General features: G+C 37.2%; 3 protein-coding genes across 5 annotated transcripts; 2 read left to right on the top strand and 1 right to left on the bottom strand.

Moving 5' to 3' along the window:
• The first annotated feature begins 776 nt into the window (after positions 1-776).
• On the top strand, positions 777-6,234 carry LOC116773932 (arfaptin-2). Of its 2 annotated transcripts, XM_032666514.2 has the most exons (7): positions 777-3,048; positions 3,129-3,259; positions 3,381-3,542; positions 3,617-3,785; positions 3,992-4,144; positions 4,287-4,437; positions 4,582-6,234. In XM_032666514.2, exons 1-7 carry the CDS (start codon positions 3,038-3,040, stop codon positions 4,810-4,812), a joined length of 1,008 nt encoding a protein of 335 aa, XP_032522405.1. In that variant the 5' UTR covers positions 777-3,037; the 3' UTR covers positions 4,813-6,234. The 2 variants fall into 2 exon arrangements, with proteins under 2 accessions (XP_032522405.1, XP_032522406.1); XM_032666515.2 differs by lacking the exon at positions 777-3,048 and having other exon boundaries at positions 3,121-3,259.
• On the bottom strand, positions 6,223-6,850 carry LOC116773934 (diphthamide biosynthesis protein 3). Its single transcript, XM_032666516.2, has 3 exons — positions 6,647-6,850; positions 6,503-6,577; positions 6,223-6,429 (listed from the first exon to the last, which is right to left on the bottom strand). The coding sequence occupies exons 1-3, from the start codon at positions 6,752-6,754 to the stop codon at positions 6,361-6,363; spliced, it is 252 nt and encodes an 83-aa protein (XP_032522407.2). The 5' UTR covers positions 6,755-6,850; the 3' UTR covers positions 6,223-6,360.
• Positions 6,851-7,417: 567 nt separating this feature from the next.
• On the top strand, positions 7,418-21,680 carry LOC116774096 (EH domain-containing protein 3). 2 transcript variants are annotated; one of them, XM_061523856.1, is made up of 4 exons: positions 7,418-8,784; positions 10,853-10,918; positions 19,653-19,823; positions 20,629-21,680. In XM_061523856.1, exons 1-4 carry the CDS (start codon positions 7,560-7,562, stop codon positions 20,829-20,831), a joined length of 1,665 nt encoding a protein of 554 aa, XP_061379840.1. In that variant the 5' UTR covers positions 7,418-7,559; the 3' UTR covers positions 20,832-21,680. The 2 variants fall into 2 exon arrangements, with proteins under 2 accessions (XP_061379840.1, XP_032522630.1); XM_032666739.2 differs by lacking the exon at positions 10,853-10,918 and having other exon boundaries at positions 7,419-8,784.
• The last annotated feature ends 340 nt before the right edge of the window (positions 21,681-22,020 follow it).

The following is a 22,020-nucleotide window of genomic DNA, read 5'->3' as shown; positions in this document are numbered from 1 at the left end:
TTTTAAAGAAAAGTAAGATGAATTGTAATTTGACTTACAAGGAAATTGTACTTCAAAAGTAAATTCAAAAGCATATCTCTTTTAAATGAAATTAGTATTTTTCGGATAAACTACGCGTGATTTATTTTTGTAAAAAACTACATACTCCCGACGTTTCGGTCACGGTTCACGGTTGCTGAAAAGTAACCGAAACGTCGGGAGTATGTAGTTTTTTACAAAAATAAATCACGCGTAGTTTATCCGAAAAATACTAGTTTCATTTAAATGAATAAAACTCGCGAAAATCTTAGATCTCAGCATACCTCTTCTTTTGAATCCTTTTTAAACTCGAATATTACAACTTGTTACATCACAAAAATATAAAGATAAGTATACATAATACACAACCCGTTGTGATAATTGTTAATCTGCAATTGAATTATTTCAGCTTTATTGTATGAAATATTATTTACCTTCTTTAGTAATTTTTTTCTGTACTTATGTCATATGACTTTTTTTAGAGGCTCTTTCGTTAGTTGAAACGCGAGAATGGTCATTCGTCCCAGTCCTGAGGAACTCTGCAGACTCCTCCACGTCCTCCTCGATCGTGTCCAGAGGTGTAGTTGAGTACGCTCCGGAAGACATTAAATTCATAGTTTCGTGAAGTATCGGCAGCGTCGAACCAGAAACCGTGTAAAAAAGGGGCCTTAGACTCTACACTGACACCATGTTTATTCCCTCAAATGTTTTTGTGTATATGGCTGGGGAACAACTGGGGAACAACAGCTGGGAGACCGATATGGGCTCTCTCCTAGTCAGCTCGATGGCCTCTTTTTTGCAGCATGATTGACCGCCGTCATACAGCCCTCTTAACTCACTGTAAATCAAAGAAAATCAATTCATAATGGCGGAAACAAATCTCACCTAATCTCCGCGACCACGTCTCTGCACTCAGACCACCAAACCAGACCGTCCCTCAGTACAGGCTGTTTAAAAGCATACTTAGAAGCACAATATTAGCATCGTTCAATTATGTACAGATACTCAAACAACATCCTAATCCAATAAGTCTTTAAGCTAATCAGTAGATAATACTGAGTTTGACGGTTACCCGAGCTTCGATGTTAGCTCAGGTAAACAAAACGGATACAATGGTTTGTTTATAAATGCAGCTTTCTGTTACCAGCTGTCCAGCATGAAGCACAGATACTTTACACAGCGCCGCATCTGAACCATATCGTTATTTACGGGAAGCCGTGACCCTCGGTCTTTTGGTAGAGAACAAAAAAGTTTATTTTTATGTGGCCCTACTCGTAGGCGCAACCCACAATACAAACCACGATCGCCTGGGCTACCCGTATGACTTTACTTACATTTAATATTTAGTATACAGCTGCTGAAAGACAAGATAAATTTTTCGCTGACCTCGGAGACGACCTTTTCCCTATTTAATAAGTTGCTTTTCTTATTTCCGAGGATATTATGTAAATCTCAAGTAACTTTTTCTGCAGGAAAGTATAAAATACTATACTCCACGACTGATGAATCGTGTCTATGTTTAAGACTTGAAGACATCTTTCCACCAGGATTGTTACCGGACACCTAATGTACCCGACTGCAAGGAATATTTAAAATATTATACTCGTATATTCCTGTCAGCCTGTAATATAGCTATAAACTTAAACTATGCAGTATGTGGCTGTTTTTGTATTGAGACAACTTGTGGAATTTTTCATGACGTCGGAGGTAGCTTCGTAAATTTTCGAAATATCTTTGAAACTGCGCAAACGCCTTTACTGATATAATTCTGCATTGTGTATATTGTTCCTATTTTTAATGAAAATATCTTCGGATTCCCTTGTTCTAGGAGTTAAGATTCAATATTGTATTTTTTTAAGATCCCGATAGGATTTACCTAATAATAGCAGCCGAAAAATTTCTACCGACGAATCAAACTCGGTCCCATGACAATCATACTACGTAGGATTGCAGGTAGTAAAAGGGAGGTAAAATTATAACATTAATACTTCAAATATATGTATCAATAACATAATTCAAATTCATAACCTTCATAAATAAGTAAATTATAGGACACGTTAAGTCGTATACACTGGATGACCACATAAACTGTGAATAAAGATATATTTTATAAAAGATATATTTGGAGACTGAGAATTTACAAGTGGGAAAGACTAGCTGCATTCAATTAACTTTAATTCGTTCTTCTTCTTATTTTTATGTTTTATTTAGTATCAATCTCTCACAGGATATATGCGAGAAGAACCTATTGCATCTGCTTTTTGTTCTGTGTGGATGATGACTAAACGTCATTACTCCCTAGACGACTTGGTAGTTGTTTGCTTATTACCAAAAAATAAGAAATAACAACAATAATAATATGTAATTAATTACGTTTTGGTGGCAGCAAAGGATGCAAGAAAAATCTGTTTTACAAAATTATATTCAAGTTACAATTAAGACTGACAACTAACTACATTCATAAAAGATGTCTGTAAGTCAGCGGTTGACTTTAGACTGAATTTGATATTAACACCATTGATGTACTATAAGATCATTCCTCGGCTATGCTTACCTAACAAATTCGTTTTATTGTAATTTTAAATGGATTTATATAATTATATTTACTGTTCAAGATTTTTACAACTTATTATAGTGTGAAATGAGTTCTATAATTCTTTATTGACTGTGTCGGATTCATCCATTTGGCTAGGAAAAATATTTTTTGACAATTAAGATTATAATAATTTACTATCGAAATTTCATAGAGAGTGGACCTTATTATCTTGAAAATCGATACCCACTTTAAAAAATACGAGTGGTAAGTACATACACCGTGAATGTCACTGTCACTGTCAGAATTGATTATTATACTCTGTGTTTTTATTCATAAAAATATTTTATAACAACTGTTTGTTTCGGTCGAGATTTGAGATTCTAACTTTAATATTGTAATATAATGTTAGCTTTGTAACGTATTTATTATAACAGTATAATTTAGATTAAGTTATAAATAAAAGGTTTAGGAAGACTTGTCAACATGTCCAAGTGGTAAGTTAAATAATCGTGATTTATTTTGTATGTTTTAATTTCATTTTGTAGGTTTCATGACAAACCTTTATTATGACTAGGCAATCGGAAAGAAGTATTCATGAAATGTTGAAGGATACTCCTCCACTTCGAGAATCCAGCGATTCAATAACGTCTGGTACCGAAGCGAAGTTTCCAACGTCAAGATCAATGCCGTTTCCACCGGCTTATGGTAAATACATTTTGAAATGAAACAATGTATTTGTATTATAATTTTATTTTGGTAATAATTTCTAGACATATTAAATGAGTCATTTCGAAATGGATCATATATTTTAGTATTTTTGCCGCAGCTCCACCAGATGTGTCACAAAACGGTGCAGGGTCGAGTACACTGCTACGCGCCGGCTCTACTAAGATAGAGTCCATTAAGAACTGGAGTGTTTCTACATACAAGTGTACCAAACAGCTGCTCTATGAGAAACTGGGAAAGAGTTCACGCACCGTGGACACTGGTGAGTTTCGATACACTAAAAGTTAACAGCCATACTAATATTAGACTCAAGTTTATGCTTCACTTTGTTTATAGAGCTGGAGGCTCAAATTGAAATGCTCCGTGAGACACAACGCAAGTATGCAGGTGTTCTACGGTTAAGTGCCGCCCTTGCAGCCCAGCTGGGCGCGGCCGCGGCCACCCAGCGTGCCTTAGGGGAAGCCTTTGCAGATCTAGCTCAAAAGTCACCAGAACTACAGAATCAGTGAGTTATTTACATTGTAAAATATTCTTTTAAATGCTAAAAGGGAGACTGGAATGAATTAACTTTAAGTAAACAATATATCGGATAAAATAAATTTAGAAAAGTTGAAAATCCAATTATTTATAGATATTCAGACAACTAATGAGGAAATACGTTTATTTTTTACTCATTTAGTGTTTATCATAATACATATTAATATTCCACAGGTTCCTCTATAACGCTGATACTCAGCGCTCTCTAACTCGGAATGGTGAGACTCTCCTAGCAGCGCTGCACTTCTTTAACAATTCTCTCAATACACTGACCAACAAGACTATGGAAGACACACTACTCACAATAAGACAATATGAAGCTGCCAGGTCTGTCTCCTTTATAATACATATTGATTCAAAGGAATTTATGTATATTCAGAATAAAATGTTCAGTAAATATTCCTCTGCCTTTCACAGCAAAAATATTTGTGATATTTGATGAATCCTAATAATATTATTGCTCTATTAGGGTAGAGTACGATGCGTACCGTAGTGAGTTGGAGGCAAGCGGCGGCAACCCGCCCGAGCTGCTGCTGGCCAGCATCGAACGACATCGGCGGCACTACGAGAGACTCAGAGACGACTCCGCTGTTAAGTTACAGCTGCTGCACGAGAACCGGGTACAGCCAACAAAGACATTCTGCAAAGATACAAAGAAACAAACACAAACCTTACACTTGTCCATAGAATACTCCAAAACAACTAAGCTCATCCTGCAGGTTCACATGCCTTCTTATATCCTTCATATTATTATTAATCTCCAGGTAAAGGTGATGAATAAGCAGCTTCTCCTCTTCCACAACGCGGTGTCGGCGTACTTCAGCGGTAACAACGTGGCGTTGGAGGCTGCCGTCAAACATTTTAGTGTGCCGGGTGTTCCCCAACACGTGACTCACCCGCCAGCACTGGCACCCCATCCTCCTCCTCTGTCGTCACACCCTCCCGCTCTGCCGCCACACTCGCCGGCCGCCGCAACCACTACCAGAACCACCTAGGACTTCTATATAACACCATACATGAAAAGCCACAACTGATATTTATAAGACAAAATTTCAAATTATGAATGTTAAATATCAGCCTGACAATCCATTCGTTTTTATAATTTTGTGAGTAGTTTCGTAACCATATTCAGTGAGGCACAAAAAGTGATGGGGAACCAGGACAAAGATAAGTATTACTTTTATATTTTCATTTTATTTTCGATAATATTCGATGTTAGATCTCTGTGAAGAAAATTATCTCATATAGTAAAAAATAGTGTTAATTATAATGAGCTTCATTTATAGTATTATAACCACATTCCATTTATAACTATTAAATGGACACTTTATTTATTTAACAAATTATATAAATTTATTAGACAATTACGTGACTGCCCTTTGATGTAAATACTTCTTAAATATTATTTTAGGTTAGTAGGTTTATTTTCTATTTAATTCAGTATATGTATCTTTAGAAGTATATATAAATCATAAATTACATCAAAATCCAATACTACTAGTGTATTTCTATCTTTGATGGTAATTTTATTTCATTTTTCAATTAAACAAAAGGTTTTATAATCCAATTGTGTATAGTATGTACATGTACAGAGCCGTAGCATTTTATTTTCTTATTAATACACCCTTCAAAATAGTGGTGATACAAGACTGTCTATATAAACAACTACCACTGACAGTGAGATTCTTGTAGCCTAAAACTTAATAATAAAAAGGATGTTGTCTTCTAGTCAAATTGCATCAACTGTCAACACCTTTTATATTTTATTAAAACACGACACAGTAGTCACACAGGCATGACCTCTGAATATCTTTAGTGTATGTATTTTGTATCTATTTAAAGAGTTTGTCATTCCAATTGTATGTTTGGAAGTCCCCTTTAAAGATGATATTTTTATAATTCCAGTAGTTGTAAAATTTTATCCTTCCAGAGCTTTCTTACCATCATCATATTCATAGTAATCGGGATGTTTCAATAAATACAGTTTTAGCTAGCTGTATGTTTGTGTATGGAAAATGTTTCATTAAATGTTATTTGTGTTCACTTAAACTAATCAAGCTTGAGCAAAAGATGTCTCATGGAATGGAAGACAAATGTCTTTATGTACTTAATAAGAGGAAATGGTTTTAATAGAGTGATCAAATTATAATAAAAATAATCTAAATATTGTAAATCTTTTTATGTATAAGAATTGACAATATGTACACCCTGTTCCTGTACCTGCTGTTTGAATGTTAGTGTAGGGATGGTTTCCATGACTAGTCAAACTGCATTTCTATTTAATGCTTCTTTGTTGTATTTTAATTAATACTCGGTCTAGTAACCAGTTTATTGTATAACTCTGCACCAAAGACTAGCTAGCGCTTTTTGGCAGTGTGTGTAATGGTATAATATTAAATAAAGTATTATTCATGAAATCTGTTTATTATTAGTATCACATGTCATCACAGTACTCTTCCTTCGTCTCAAATACTAAGTGGTTTTACAAACCACTCTGAAACTTGTTAAATCATTGCACAAGCATCATGTTGATACATAAAACTTTAGGCCTTCACAGTTTCCTTATCCGTTTTATCCTCGTGTATTTCTTCCGCTTCGGCTTTAAATCTTTCCTGGAAAAGTTTATTTCTTATTATATTTTATTTTGTTTTTTGAAATATTTTTTTTTCAAATAAAAAAACCTACCAAATCATATATTACTTTAACTACTAGAGAACAACTGGGACATGTGGCTACTTCTTCCCCGGCTAATAATTCTTCCTGTATCATAAACGGACATTAACAAATATACGTGTTTTTATTTATTGGCATGTAAAAATAAATGCTAACCTTACTTATCTGAAATCTATCCCCACAAGGACAAGGGTAGTAATACATGTCCTCATCTTCATCGTATTCAAAATCTTCAATTTCTATTTCGTCATGAAATATCGTCATTTTAGCTATTTTTTTCAACACTACATTAACGTTATAAACTATGGTTAATTATTTCCTACCTACTCGTGTTTACAAAAGTTTATGATTTTTATGTTTTTAATCACTTTAAGCTTGCAGTAAGTTCTTGATTTTTGAGATATATTTCATGTAAGCAGAAATGGTGGATTATTATTATTTCCTTTAAAATATGTTTATAGATAAAATTTCTTTTTGAAAATAAATATAAATACTTTACAAACACAAAATACCTATAAAATATAACGGACATCGACAAAATATAATATGCTGATAATGTAAAGATTGACGTCCCCAAGCTCGCAATGTCAAGTCCTTGCTATAGAAAATCCAAGATATCAAATAATACGAATAAAGCTTTTTATGCAAATAACGTTCATGTAATTAATATAAAACTTAATAATGTTATTTTATATTTAAACTGCTTTTTATGTAACTCCCTCTGGTGTTTTCTGACTTATGCCCTAACCAACAAGTATGAAACAAATTCATTACATTATGTAATCATCTCTAAATTATTCTGTGTTTTAAAATAGTTATATCAACATTATAGTTAAATTTAGCAACTACAGTTTTAATGAAAATTTAGATATATATAGCAACATTATTTTCGCAGTTATAATCGGCAACTTTAATGCAGAAGTGTCAAACACGTCATTCATTTCATTCTTACGAAAGAGGATGATCACTGTGGTCTTGCAATAATTGTTATCAGTTTTACATTTTTTTTTATTTAAGTGGTGCAGTGTATAAATAAATATTTGTTCCTGCTAAGTATAAAGTTCTAAAAATGTTTAGCTGGCTTAAAAAAGAAGGTGAAAAAACTGAGAGCATCGAAAATGTCGTCGAGGGTCTCAAAAGAATATACAAAACGAAACTTTTGCCGCTGGAATCACATTACCAGTTTCATGATTTCCATTCCCCACAACTTGAAGACCCTGACTTTGATGCAAAACCCATGATACTCCTGGTCGGACAATACTCTACCGGCAAAACGACCTTTATCAAATATCTCTTAGAGAGAGATTTTCCTGGAATACGTATCGGACCGGAGCCCACAACAGATAGATTTATTGCTGTTATGTTTGATGAGAAAGAAGGAATGATTCCCGGGAATGCACTCGTTGTGGATCCCAAGAAACAATTTCGACCTCTCAGTAAATTTGGAAACGCCTTCTTAAACAGATTCCAATGTTCAACGGTAAACTCCCCTGTATTGAGAGGTATTTCAATCGTCGACACACCCGGTATTCTATCGGGGGAGAAACAGCGTGTCGACAGAGGTTACGACTTCACGGGTGTTCTGGAATGGTTCGCGGAGCGTGTCGACCGTATCGTACTCCTTTTCGACGCCCACAAACTCGATATTTCAGACGAATTCAGACGGAGTATCGAAGCTCTGAGGGGACACGATGATAAAATACGGATTGTTCTTAACAAGGCAGACATGATCGATCATCAACAGCTCATGCGAGTGTATGGAGCTCTGATGTGGTCGCTGGGCAAGGTGCTGCAGACACCTGAGGTGGCCCGTGTGTACATAGGATCATTCTGGGACCAACCTCTCCGCTACGACGTCAATAGACGGCTTTTTGAGGACGAGGAGCAGGATCTCTTCCGAGACATGCAGTCGCTCCCTAGGAATGCAGCATTACGTAAATTGAATGACTTAATTAAAAGGGCACGGCTCGCTAAAGTGCATGCTTATATTGTTAGTGAGTTGAGAAAAGAAATGCCTTCAATGTTCGGAAAGGATGGTAAGAAGAAGGAATTAATAAAAAATCTTGGTCAAGTGTATGATAGAATACAAAAAGAAATGCAAATATCTCCTGGTGATTTCCCTGATATCAAGAAAATGCAAGAAACTCTGGCAAACCACGACTTCACCAAGTTCCATCCTCTCAAACCCAAGTTGCTAGAGGTAGTGGACCACATGCTGGCCACCGACATCGCAAGACTCATGGACATGATCCCGCAGGAAGATGTCAATGTTGTCTCCGAACCTCTCATAAGGGGTGAGTCATTGAATTTCGTTAAATATATTTTTCCAACAATTAAAGCATTAAGGCCCAGACATGCTGGTTGAAGGTGCCGACTGCACAAGGTATACTGACAGTATAAATTGTATACCAAACTCGTTTCTAAAATATCTTTTATAATAAATTTAAAATAATGTTGAATCAGATATTTCACAATAAGTAAACAGTTTACCAGGAAATGTAACCGCCACAAACACTTCACATACCATACGAGTGTATGTCAGCGGGTGCCTCAGTACAAGGCTATAATTATCAACCTTATATATATTCTCTAACAAGTTAAACACTCAAACTCACAATACCTAACTTAGTTTCAGTCCCACCTTATCACCAGATATTGACCTGAATAAACACTTATCATTTGATAACATAATGACTTCATTGCTGTTACTATCAGATGTTCTCGTACACCACCTTCACAATCCACATGCTTAACTAACTTTAAATTTCAATTATCACATGACCAAATACTGATAACACTGTGTCATATAATCTAATATGAAACTCACCTTGGCTGATTTATACTTTTTTGTTTGTTAAATTGAATAAATTTGTTATTTGAGTTCATCATGTATCTGTTACATACATTTAATGACACCGGTTAATGTTTCCAGATATAGAACATGTTTATTACATATCATGTAGACATTTTGCTCTTATACAAGAATTAATTGCAAGGATTTTACCAAAAATTCAACACATCATCCCCAATAGATGTTGCTTTCAACTCACACATATCAAAATGGAGATGCCATGCTCAATGTATCAGGTTCAGATAGTATTATTTTCAGAAATTCTTCATTTGTTAAAAATCGGGGGCATTCCTTTTATAATATATAGTTTAAGCGCGAGTTTCATGTTACAGAATGTTTTTGCCTATTCTGTAACAACATTCTTGTGTGTTGCAACAAGTCTTCAGTCGTTCAAAGTACTTCGGCTAGTTTTCAAATGCTGATATCACTGATATTTCGAGCATTGTTTTATTTAACAGTGTGTACATATTTACAGTCTTAATGTAATCACAATTCTTAACTCGATAAACTCACTCAATATGACTCACTCGAATTCGTTGAATATGACTATAGTTTTACGTAAGATCAGTCTCAAATTGTTAGTTCGATACTAATGGAACAAAAGTAAAATTTCTTAACTGGTAATTAAGTAAGTTAGTGGGTAAGTGTAACCTCCTTGAAGAATGTCGGTCGATGACCTCTGCCATTGTTCTGGTCGGTATTTTTAATTATTACTTTCACTTCTCTTATTTGAACCCGTCATTACTAATCCCGATCCATGACATGTGATGTGTCCCCCTCGCCTCCTAATATTAACGAGTTTCCCTCAAACTTGTTTTAAACGGTAGGTTCTGATGCAAACATTACTAATACTTTTGAATTCGTAAATCTGCAAAATTTATTTACATATCATGTTGTCATTTTTAGTTTTTTAGCTCTCACTCAGTCGTGTCCTAGTACAATACAACCAAACCATTTACGAATTCTCACTATTTAAAATAACATAAACATCGTCAATATCCCTAACAATTTAAAATGTTTCTCGACGATCATTAAGTAATAATTTCGATAGATATTAATTACTGCAATGAAACGCCTTTCGACACTAGTGACTTATTTAGTAAGACGAGAAATCAATAGTAAAAGTTTCATCGTGTTCATTATGAGAACAAATAAATCTTATACACCAGTGCACTGTACGGAACCCACAGCGTGTAGCTTCGGATGTTAACATTTCATATTGTCCTCGATGTAAGTTGCACCTAAATAGTTGATCGTCAGCATCTCTAGTGCTTCGTGTATCATGGACAGTACTTACTAACTTATGATAAGCATGATTGTCTCTAGATCTTGAACACTTAGACAGTTTTCTGACGCCTCGGACTGATAGATATATAAATCATCGTTTGTCAAGTAACAAGTGTGACGGTTCGGTAATACATGCGAGGCCTGTGAAGAGCTCCTGCCCCCCGCTCTCCTGCACCCTCGTGGTTAGTGAATGCATGTTTGAGTAACTCTCGTGTTTGTCGAAGGCGAGGCTGACAGCCCGGTGTCGGAGGTGGTCCGGCGCCTCCATGTCCGCCGCGGCTTCCTCGCAGGTAAGCTGCGTCGGGTCTCGGAGCACTCGTCCTGTGTCTCATGTCCTCCACGTGCTAAATAAAGAAATGCTTGTGCGGTAGTAACTCATCAATGTGGTAGCTCTCTCCTCTTGAATGTGACCGTCAAATTTCTTTACATTCACGAGCATCTTTTGATTAAACCGCTCGATCGCCGCTCCAATAACGTTCTTCTGTACTCGTTTCGCCGATCGTTTTTCTATCGAAACTACCATCAATATAAAATAAATTTGTTTTGATGTATGTGTCGCTTCATTGTTCCATGTGTGTTTAGTATGCTATGCTGTCAGTTTGTTGTGTCTCTAAGCTCTTCGATGGAAAGTGGGTCTGCTTTTTACGTTCCGTTGTTTATGTTTGTGATCGTAATGTTCTAATTGCACACATCTCTTATATAGAAACATTGAGTGTACTCACTCTCTACCCTTACGGACAGTCTTATTATGATGTATCTTTACTAACACTATGTCCATGTTAAACATATCTCTCATGGCTATAACAATTTTACAGTTTTTGTAAGATTTTTTATTGTTCATTATAATATTGAACAATTTCTTCTCATAAATAAATTCCCAAACTAATACCACAATGTGTTATAATCGACCTTCGATCGTGACGTACAGGAGCTGTTGTGTAAATTATGTTAATTTTGATTCGAAATGAGTCACAAATTCACAGCTATGGCAACACTCACCAGTCATTAACAAAGCTATACTCGAGATATACATATATTTCATACAATAAGAAGTTGTTTACAGATATGTTTAATAAACTACTCGACAAGTACCTGGATTACAGAATACGGACTACGGGCTACAGACCGCGGTCGTGCGGCAACGATCACAAACATTTTATGTTTTATTAACAATAACCATCGAATGTGACGTTTGAGATATTAAATGTTAACGACAATGGCCTTCCTCACAGACGTCATGACATATAATAAGTACTTAATATTACCACAAACTCTCTGAAGATGAAGACTCGGAGATATATTGTCAACATTGATCAATTTGTAAATTGCATTGCGTCGATGGTAAGTCACCAAAAAATTCTACCGAACAGAGACGATAAAGACAAACGAGTGCCGGTCACAGTAATGACGTTAATGCGGAAACGTAATTAGGGCCAGCGATAGTTGAACTTGTTCGCGCACAGATCACTGTTGTGGAAACAATATACCTGACGTTTTATTAATGTTCATAAATATAGTCGCTGCTGTGGGTAGTTGCCACGTTGAAGAAAGTCTGTACGATTGTGATACTAAGAATCAGTTTAATTTACAATAAACTCTGGCTGATATCGCAGAAAAAAATGCTTTTCTCTCATAGAAGAGACGTGGTGTAATCTTAAATGTTACGAATTACATCTTTACTGTTTATATAAATGTCCAAAGTGGTTCAAACGATTGAATTGAAATTCCAGTGACGTAATTCAAATAACGAGAATTCATCGCGAATAATCGTATGGGTTTCAATATGAACGGACGATCTAATCGTTTATCAAATCGCATAACAACTACTTTATCGTAAACAGATAAGAAAGTATTACATAGCGAATAGGTGACAAAGTGATCGAATGTCAACAAGTTAAGTGAGTAACTTGTTGTTTAATTCTAACTAGACCAGCTACTGTAAGAATGAGTTGACCGTATGGGCGCAGAAATGGAGTATGGCATTGATACAATTTTATTGTAAAGTGTATATTTCACAACAAATACGTAGCATGCCAGAGTCTATGTGGTCAAATTTATTTACAGTCATCAGTGAAACCAATAGCCGTAAAAAATGATTAAGATATTAAATATCAAAAATTATAAATTATTTCCCAAAGATATCTATAAAAAACAACCTTTTATATCGTATCTTCAATATCATACGAACATGTTAAACATTTTATTGTTGAGCGCATTTATAATGAAACGAGCAGACAATGAGAGCACGACCGATACTTTCCCCTCGTCGTACGCTCACTGCGAATTCGACTCGTTGATTTACTACTTTTACTATTAGATGGTTATGAATTTATTAAAAGTAAATCAAATCGAACCAATCCTGTGTTCACACCAGGTTGATACCAACGAACACAACGAGTTCCTGAGTCCGTCACTTATATAAGTGATGCTTATTGAAGCGACTCATTATCTAAGACTAGACGCAGACGAGCTGCGGCCTAAAGGAATGTGGGATTATAACGATGAATGTAACAGTGACGTGTGAGCTGATCAGCTACCACGGCCTCCTTCCACTGCCGGAAGTGGTACCATCGATCACAACTTACATAGAACTCGGATATCGTGAGCTATCGGATCGTGGGTACAAACTCTTATACCGGACTTTATGAACAGGTGACATCACTGCGTAGTTACTGCTCCACAGGCGACCTACTGTTTCTGCATTAGCGGGTCGACAGCCTCTTTATTTATTATCTGCAACCAGTGACTAAACACACGGAACATTTTAATTACAAAAAAGAACATTTTATATTCCTAAATATTTCAAGATTAATGATCTGAGATATAACGTTTTGCAGGTTCAGAGAAACTTTTACGTTTTATTACAAGTGATCGATGATTTTAATGATGATTATTTCAAAAGAATAACAAAAACTGTGGAGAATCTCGGTTTTTATTTTACTTCGTTTATTCTCATCTGAATTCGCTTTCAATGATCGTGGTTTTGATGAGTGGTTTCAACATTTCCAAGTATGTTATTTATTGTACCCATCAGTATCGTTCCCTTGTGATGTGTACGGGGGTTTCTGGTCGTTGGTCTCGAGCTGATTGTGGATGCATTGTGCTCTATCCTAGGTGACGTCACTCCCAGCCGCTGTTCGACTTCTATTCAATGAAATCCTCATTGTCCACCGTCCAGCCCATATTTATAATACACCGACCGCTCGTCCTTACATGACCTAGATTCTTCAGTTTATACCATTTTAAGGTCACATCGTTGTTTCTTTCACTTCTCATACAAACCTCTATCCTATTCTTACAAACGCTTTAAACCAGCAGTTCTCTTTACCGCACGCTAACATAAATTAACTGTATAATAACAGTTTAAAGTCCGTTGTGCAAAAATTTGTTCGCAAGAAATTAAATAAAAGTCAAAGAGCGTGATACTGAACATCGAGAGAGTTATGTGGTTTGTGGACCGCCGACGAATGGAATACACACAGACAGACGGACATGGAGACATCTCGTTACAGTGCAACACTTGATATCATTGGAGATGTATCGATTGTTTAAATTATAATTGATTTGGAGAAATATTTATAACACAGTTTTATGTCCCAATCCATCATGTATTGGTAATGGTAATGGTAATGGTAGTCACGTGAGATGTAGGATTTTGTTATGGAATATCGAGGACTCGCTCATAAATATAGTTTAGGTTCAAGAGTAATAAAATCAGTAGCATGTAACACACGACTTGTATATTAATTGTGCTCCAATACAATGACTGAGTCATGTTGATGCTCGTGTGCTCCCAATATCCAATGAAAGTACTGGCGTCGCATACCGGAACGTCCCTGCGGAGGTACCTGGGTACAATAGTACATTAGTATATAGGTTCATGATAACATTACTATACACAGTTTATATGTACTCGATAAAGTTGTACTGTTATATAATATATGTCTCATTCTATTGTTGTTGTACTGCACCTGTATAATACTTGTCAAAATATCTTTATTAAAATAAGTGACTATATTATAACACCACAGGTCGCAGCCCATTGAGGGTCGGAGACCTCTTTTATCTGACCCAGTCAATGTCATGCGAATGCGGGTCGACGACAAACATTTGCTCGATCGATAGTTAAATAACAAGAGTTACTTTTACATGCAGCTTATTAAGTCGTAATCGGTATCATATTAATAGTTGCAGTAGGTAACAATATTGCGATATTTACTAGTTAACATAATACATACTTACATTTCTTGTTACTAACACTGAGGTGTGCTCGCTCTGAAATAAATTAAAAAGAAATAAATAATAGCTGTTCGTTGGAGAGACGCATGAGTTATCGGTAACGCTATAATATTATTGTATTATTGTTGGATTGTGTTGGTGATGAATGTCCTTTGGTACACAGCGATACAGTCATCAGACATGGAATGTTGTTCTGTTGTGTTAACATCGTTACTATAGGAACTCTGAATATTACAGTAAAAATATGAATTTTAATTTTAAAATCTGAATTTTCGAGTACTATTTTTAAGCAATATCGTTAATGTTTTTGCATTCAATATATATTTTTTAATCATTTCCTGCACTAAATGTATACACTCTTGTTATAAAATGAACGAAACCCTCAGAAATGACGTTCAATGTGTGCCTCGTATGAAGTTTACATCACATTTATTAAAATGTCAGCAGTTTTATTTGGATAGATAGGTTTATTTTATAATAGTTCTTCAAGTATCATTTGATATAGTTGAGTTTGTGGGCCGGCTGTGTATTTTAATGTAAATTTTCATTTGATTTCTTTTTCCCGACGTGTCGACTAACGTTCAAAGTTTAATACTATATCTTAAATTATTTAAAAATAAAATCTTAAAAGAATCTTTAATGGACCAAAGAACGAAAACGCTTGTAAAATTTGCAAGTAATTACTCATTTTTCCACTGGTTACTCGGTGACTTTAAGATTAAAAAGTCACAAAACAGTGGCACAAGGAAACTTCTGTAAGAGTGCCTTGCTCTCTACAGATACCCTGAAGTAAATAAATTTTTTAGTTAGTAAATTGAACAATAAGTATTCGTCGGTCTTATGAGACTCATGACCTGTTCTTTTGGTCCAGGGCCAATCCATATCAGCGGCATTCGTTTGTAAGAGCGCCGTGGTCCTTGATTTCCGATATGCGGTTTTCCATAAGGAAAACATGGTGTCGTGTTGAACGTCGTGTGCAGTTTTCTCTCATATAAATAAGAACCATTGAAAATACGCCAAAGTAATTCCCTCAATGATATACTAGGGCGGTAGTAAACACTTTACATGAGATGGAACATCTGTAATTTTACATTTTTTCTTTTACGTTCACAACTCGAGTAAAAGTCGGTAATCAGATAATGATAATGATAATATAAAATATAATGATACAGCACATGAAACATCGAAACTGTCAATATTGAATTTAATCTCAAACATTTATTTCAAACTGGTAGTACGTTTACTGTGAGTTTCACTTTATAGAGCGTTACACAAGAAGCTGTTGGATTCCTGTATGTTACGTAGTTCCCAGTAGTTTTTCTTTTAGCGGTAGCGGTGGTATGTGTGTATGCACGTTCCCCCGACCACCTACCACCGACCACGTACCGCGGACCGCTCCTGGCGATGTTCGCGTTCAACTTCCGCGAATAACCATTTCACTTGCTACGTGTTGCAACTCACAATTAACACCTTCTACTGTCGACAAAAATACTCACTTAATATATTACATCGTAACTTCCTCATGACTTTAGAATTTATACTATAAATTAAAACACTGATTCGTTTTATGTAAACAAAATATGTTTTAAAATAAACAAATGTCTTAAAAGTCACCAACGGTCCACGGTCGTACGAACCGAGTCGTACGCAGTTCTTAGTCATTTACATAAATGTAGCTTGAATATCTCGTGGCGTCTGTGTTGCTTCTCCTTTGTCATAAATACTGATCATCTCAACGTCCGTGTATCACGTGAAGGGTGCACCCCGGGGGGTGGAGGGGGTCAGGCCGGGGCGAGGGGCGAGTCCAGTCGGTATGTGCTGGTATCGCGTGGGCGACGGATGCGCTTCCTTCTTAGCGGCGATGTCTGTATCCTCAGACCTTGACTGTCCGCTCCCAATTCTTAAGTCGTCGAGAAAATTGCATCTCCGTGTCAATTTGTACCTCCTGTGATCTTCTCCGCCCGTCCGTCTGTGTGTTGAGTTCTCTGACATCTCTCGTGCTAAGAACCGTCTCCGGCGACTGCTCTGTGATGATCTCGGTAGTGTCCACTCCTTATAATATATTACCTTCAAATATACCAAAAATATGTTACAACTCGGCCATCACCTCAAAATTTGCGTCAATATTTATTTTCATGATTAGATTCTGTTCTTATCTAACGCCAATATTATAAGCGATCTGTAGGCGAAGTTTGTCTTTCCTACTACTGTACTGTTATTATTGTATCTCGTGCGTGTCATGTCTCCTATGTGTGTCTATCCTCCTTGTCATATTATAATCTCTACCTGCCTGTGTCTTCGTCCGTCTGTTTTTTGTTGTACCTCCACTAGTCGTGTGGCCTCTACATTCTACAGTGATAATCATTTGCATTTTTTTTAATTAATAAATCCTCGTCATGTCTCCTTATTATTACTAAGATTGGTCACAGGTTCGTGATTATCCTAGAAGACAAGCCTCAATTTGTTGTTAACAACAACTAATTACTAAATTATGTTTTAATATTAGTTTGTAAGAGATCGAGAGTAACCCCTCCCTTTGCCCTTCACCCGCCAGTGATCCAAAGAGGTTCTCTTAAGTAATAGAGTAGTGTGATTTACATGCAAGGTAACTCGCTCATCACCTGTCTTCTATTGAGTCATACAAACATTTCCTCATTAGGTACCGTATTTATTACTTTTCCATCATAATTTCATTCTCGACTCTCGTCCTTCATCGTGGTACGTCTTCGTTCCTATAGATAAATGTATTATAAACCTTGTAGTCAGTGACACTGTTCCTACCTATAATTGTACCTATATATGCATGTAGTGTAGAAACCAGCGGTTTTTAATTGTGACGTGCTGTCGGAGTGAGTTATGATGGAAATAAATATCAATTTATAACTAAGTTTCACTATATAGGTGTCTAGAATATTAAAAATATAAAATACAAAGTCACAATGAAGTGATATTTGCACCAATCTCTCAGTAAGAGTGAAAGCTTATAATGCAACTTCATTTCTCATTTTGATATAAGATATTATATGTTTTAGAGATATTTTTACTCCACCGCCGTAACTTAACCGTCTACAGCGCGTCGTATGATCCGGTAAAAAATTGTTGTCCTTGCCAATTATCCGAATAATAAATTTCACTCGCATCGTCGTTTGATTAAACCAAACTATACTTATTTAAAGTTCTATTCAAATTTTAATCAAATTGATAGAATATTTAACATTAGAAATACAAATTTACGAGTATTTTTAAAATTGCGGACAGACCCTATCATATTATTATTATACATAAGTGGCGTATGATGCGTCAGGAACGTTGTGTCTGTCATATCCTGTGATCATTGCACCTGTCTTTCGCTCTCCGATCATGGTTATTCGTGTTCAGGTGAGCGGTCCCGGTCCCCGGCCCGCCTGTGTCCGTTGTGATCATGTCCATATGTTCATGTCATGTTGTAATCGTGTGATGATTCATCGTCAGCATCACGTCCTGGAGCCGTTCGTCTGTAAACAAGACGCTTACTGTTGCGACACAAACAATAATTATATCAAACAATACATCTTATCATATTTTGAATGGACCGTCAGTGCTGTATGTCGGTGGGCGGTACGTATTAAAGTAACTTCTACATTATTTATAATACAGTGACGTAATGTTCTGATAGCGTCTGATTCATCGACGGACTTCCATTACAGATGTTGACATTTACAGATGGGACGCTCCAGCGGCTCTGAAAACATCTCGTAGTTAATTATGCAAGCAGCGGAACGATCGCTTTTTTAGTGTCCTGATAGATAACCGACCTCAATTTGTTTCCACAATTGAATCGCTAAGTTAGCAAGCAACGATGTTTAATATCACGGAAATGGAATACTGTACAATGTGTATTATAACAAAATGAAAAATAACCATACCATCACACGGAGCATTCATTATGTAACATATTTAAAAAAATATATAACTATTATGCAAATGTTAAGAGAAAGTCTACAAAATATTCTAATTCATGTGTGTCGTTTAGAAAATTGCACTAATCCATATTTATGTACATATCGAGGTACAAACATACAAGCGTCCTAACTCCGGTACTGATCTTAAAAAACTTAATTTCATTCAATTCTATTGTGTCGTTATATAAAACAGAATGGAAGGTAGGATGGCATTACACAACGAACACAGTAAAAAATATATTTATTCCGTGTGTAACATTATAATTGTATAGTGTCTAGTGGAGCAGTGAGTCGTACGGTACGGTGCTGTCTACAATGGATGTGCATCACTTAACAAAATAATACGAACGACGAGCGCGGGGTGAGGACGAGCGACACGACCTTCATCTCGTGAACACTCATCATTCATACTGATCTACAATCAGTTGTGGAACTTCTCTTAACACTCGCTGCCTCGTCCTACTTATACAACAACTATTTATAATACGAGGAGTGTTCGGTTCACTTATAATAAAATTCCATTGTAGAGTATACTCGCTAATTGGTGACGACCTGCCGCGTGCCTCTCGGACGAGATCTGGTTATGTCGGAACTTCCGTCCCACACCGGACATGACATTGCTGTCGTTTATCAGATTTAGAGTTTTGTAATAAAATGGATAAATTATATCGTCGTTCCCTACTCATACAGACCACCATCCCGACGGCTATTTCTTAGATTAACGCAGAATATTCTTTGAAAAAACGACCAAAAATAATTAATAAAACTGAAACTAAGGAATAGGCAGAGCTACGATAGTCTTATAGTGGATTATTTTATTATATTTTTGATCTTATCGTTCCAGGAGGTGCCTTCGAGGGAGTGGAGGATCAGGTGTCTCCCTTCGGTTATGGCCGAGGGGAGGGGGTGGACGCCGGTCACGGGGACCCCGAGTGGATCTGCAGCAAGGAGAAGCCTCACTACGATCAGATTTTCCAGTCGCTCAACCCCATGGACGGGAAGGTCACCGGCGCCGGTACGTGTCCGACATGCACACACTCAGCACCCCTCGTACACACACACTCGCAATCCTCTATGATGCTGGAGCTGTCGCTGCAGAGCCTGCTGTCCGCCGCTCACTGCTGTTCTCTTTTAACGGAACTCAGCGTCCGCTCCCGTCGCCATCACGCCGACCTTATCGACAATAACAACATAACAGACACATTGTCTTTGGCCATTCAGAATTGTACTTCCATCTCACAGTTGCTTTTGAAGGAGTCCTCGTCCAGCGTCGAGGGCGGAGCGTCAGGAGCCGTTTCTATTCACAGTGTGCCCGATTCCTCGTCTTCTGACCGAGACAGTTGTGTCGGTGTCGACTCTGACCTGGACGATAGTCGGGACACGGAGACGACCTTCACAGAGGATACGGAACGCGATCCCCCATTTAGTCCAGACCCCGAGCAGACACCCGATTCAAAACACTCGCCATTGTTTTGTGTGAAGTTTATTTTGCTATTGTTGCTCAATTTGTTAAGTATGTATGTTATAGCGGAAGCTCTCTTTATCGGCTCGTTGTATGCGACGACGGGACGCACTTGTTTAGAGTTTCATGTAGAGAAGAAGCCGAGCGGACTGTATGAGAATATAAAATGGATCACGGTCGGTCTGCAGCGAGACCAGGTCCGGATAGACTCACTGTTTCAAATGTTCTATCCTCAAAATATAATATTTATTTTAAAGTATCTACTCTCAAACCTCGAGTCGTTCCGTCGCTAGTTCTAATATAATACAAGTCCCCTCCATCACCACCGTCACTGACTTACCGTCCGATGTGTCGACAGCCGCCAAGACTGAGATGTTGAAGTCCAAGTTACCGAACAACGTGCTCGGGAAGATCTGGAAGCTGGCGGACATCGACAAGGACGGCTTCCTGGACGAGGAGGAGTTCGCGCTCGCCATGCATCTCATACGAGTCAAGACCGACGGCCACGACCTGCCGGCGGAGCTGCCGTCGCACCTCGTCCCGCCCTCCAAGAGGAACTAGCGCTGCGGGGGACTGTCTGCTGTCCGCCTCCACACACAAACACACACACTCACTCACCCCCACAACCCTAAACCCTGAACCCTGAACCCTGGATCCTGACCGAGTGGGCGGCGGATAGCGAGTCAGTCGAAATCATTATTAATATTTGGTAAACGTTATTTGTATAACCTTAAACATATGAAGGTAGTAACTCGGCTGCGACTGTTCTTATGATTTCCGGATGCGCGGTTTGTTCGGAGCATTCTTGTTGTTACTTTTTTAATGTTAGCTTTACGACTTAATTTATTACCGTCGCGAGACTCTTTGGTGCTTCAGAGATTTAATTCTTGTATGGCTACTTTATGGATTACAAATTATTTATCTCTTATATTGTAAGTACACATGGCGTCACACGAACTGGGGCGCTCTATTCATGTTCATCAAATCGTTAAGGTTCTAAGTTGTTCCTATTAGTATTTTCTATCTAAATTAAAATAACTATGGTGTATCTTTTAACATTTCCCGAGCGACGCTTGTCCGGTCGTCTCATCGCCTTTTTATTTTTATAATTTCATTTATTTCGACGTAGCGTTCAGTGCCTTCTTCGATGTGTTTATACTAGGGACGGCTTGTTATGTAGAAGGTGTACCGTGTAGGGCTCCGCTAGTGCCCCGGGGGCTGCGGGCTCGAGCGCGAGGGTCTGTATGTAAATATGGTATTTTGATGATGTTTTGTATTGCACTGCGGCGTCTGTCTTCTGCTTACTGCGTGTACATAAACAAACAAACAAACGAACGGACATGTAAGTGAATGATATGTAAATGTATTTATCATAAATTATACACGGAGTGTAATAAATAGTTAAGGAACTGGGTGTTGTTTTATTGTTTTATCGGACCTCACGGGCCGCGCGGTTACATCCCACAACATATACATATTTTATAACTCTTCAAACTATGACGGAGGTGAACTGACTGAAATGTCTGTTGGCAATTTTTTTTTTTTGCCTAATGTAAGATGTGAACCTTCTTGTCGCCTCAAGTAATGTTTTTTAAGCAGGCATAATATTATCTATGTATATCAAATACTGAGCTTATAACATCACATAGCTTAGTTTAACCCATCAAACTATTGAAAAGTGGCCTGGTGTGTCACGTCACTCCAGATCCGTAGTGTGTACCGCAGCAACACACTCACTCAGACGTTAGTC

Source organism: Danaus plexippus, chromosome 20 (genome assembly GCF_018135715.1).
Source record: "Danaus plexippus chromosome 20, MEX_DaPlex, whole genome shotgun sequence".
NCBI classification, from domain to species: domain Eukaryota; kingdom Metazoa; phylum Arthropoda; class Insecta; order Lepidoptera; family Nymphalidae; genus Danaus; species Danaus plexippus.
This window is presented reverse-complemented; position numbering and strand designations above follow the sequence as displayed.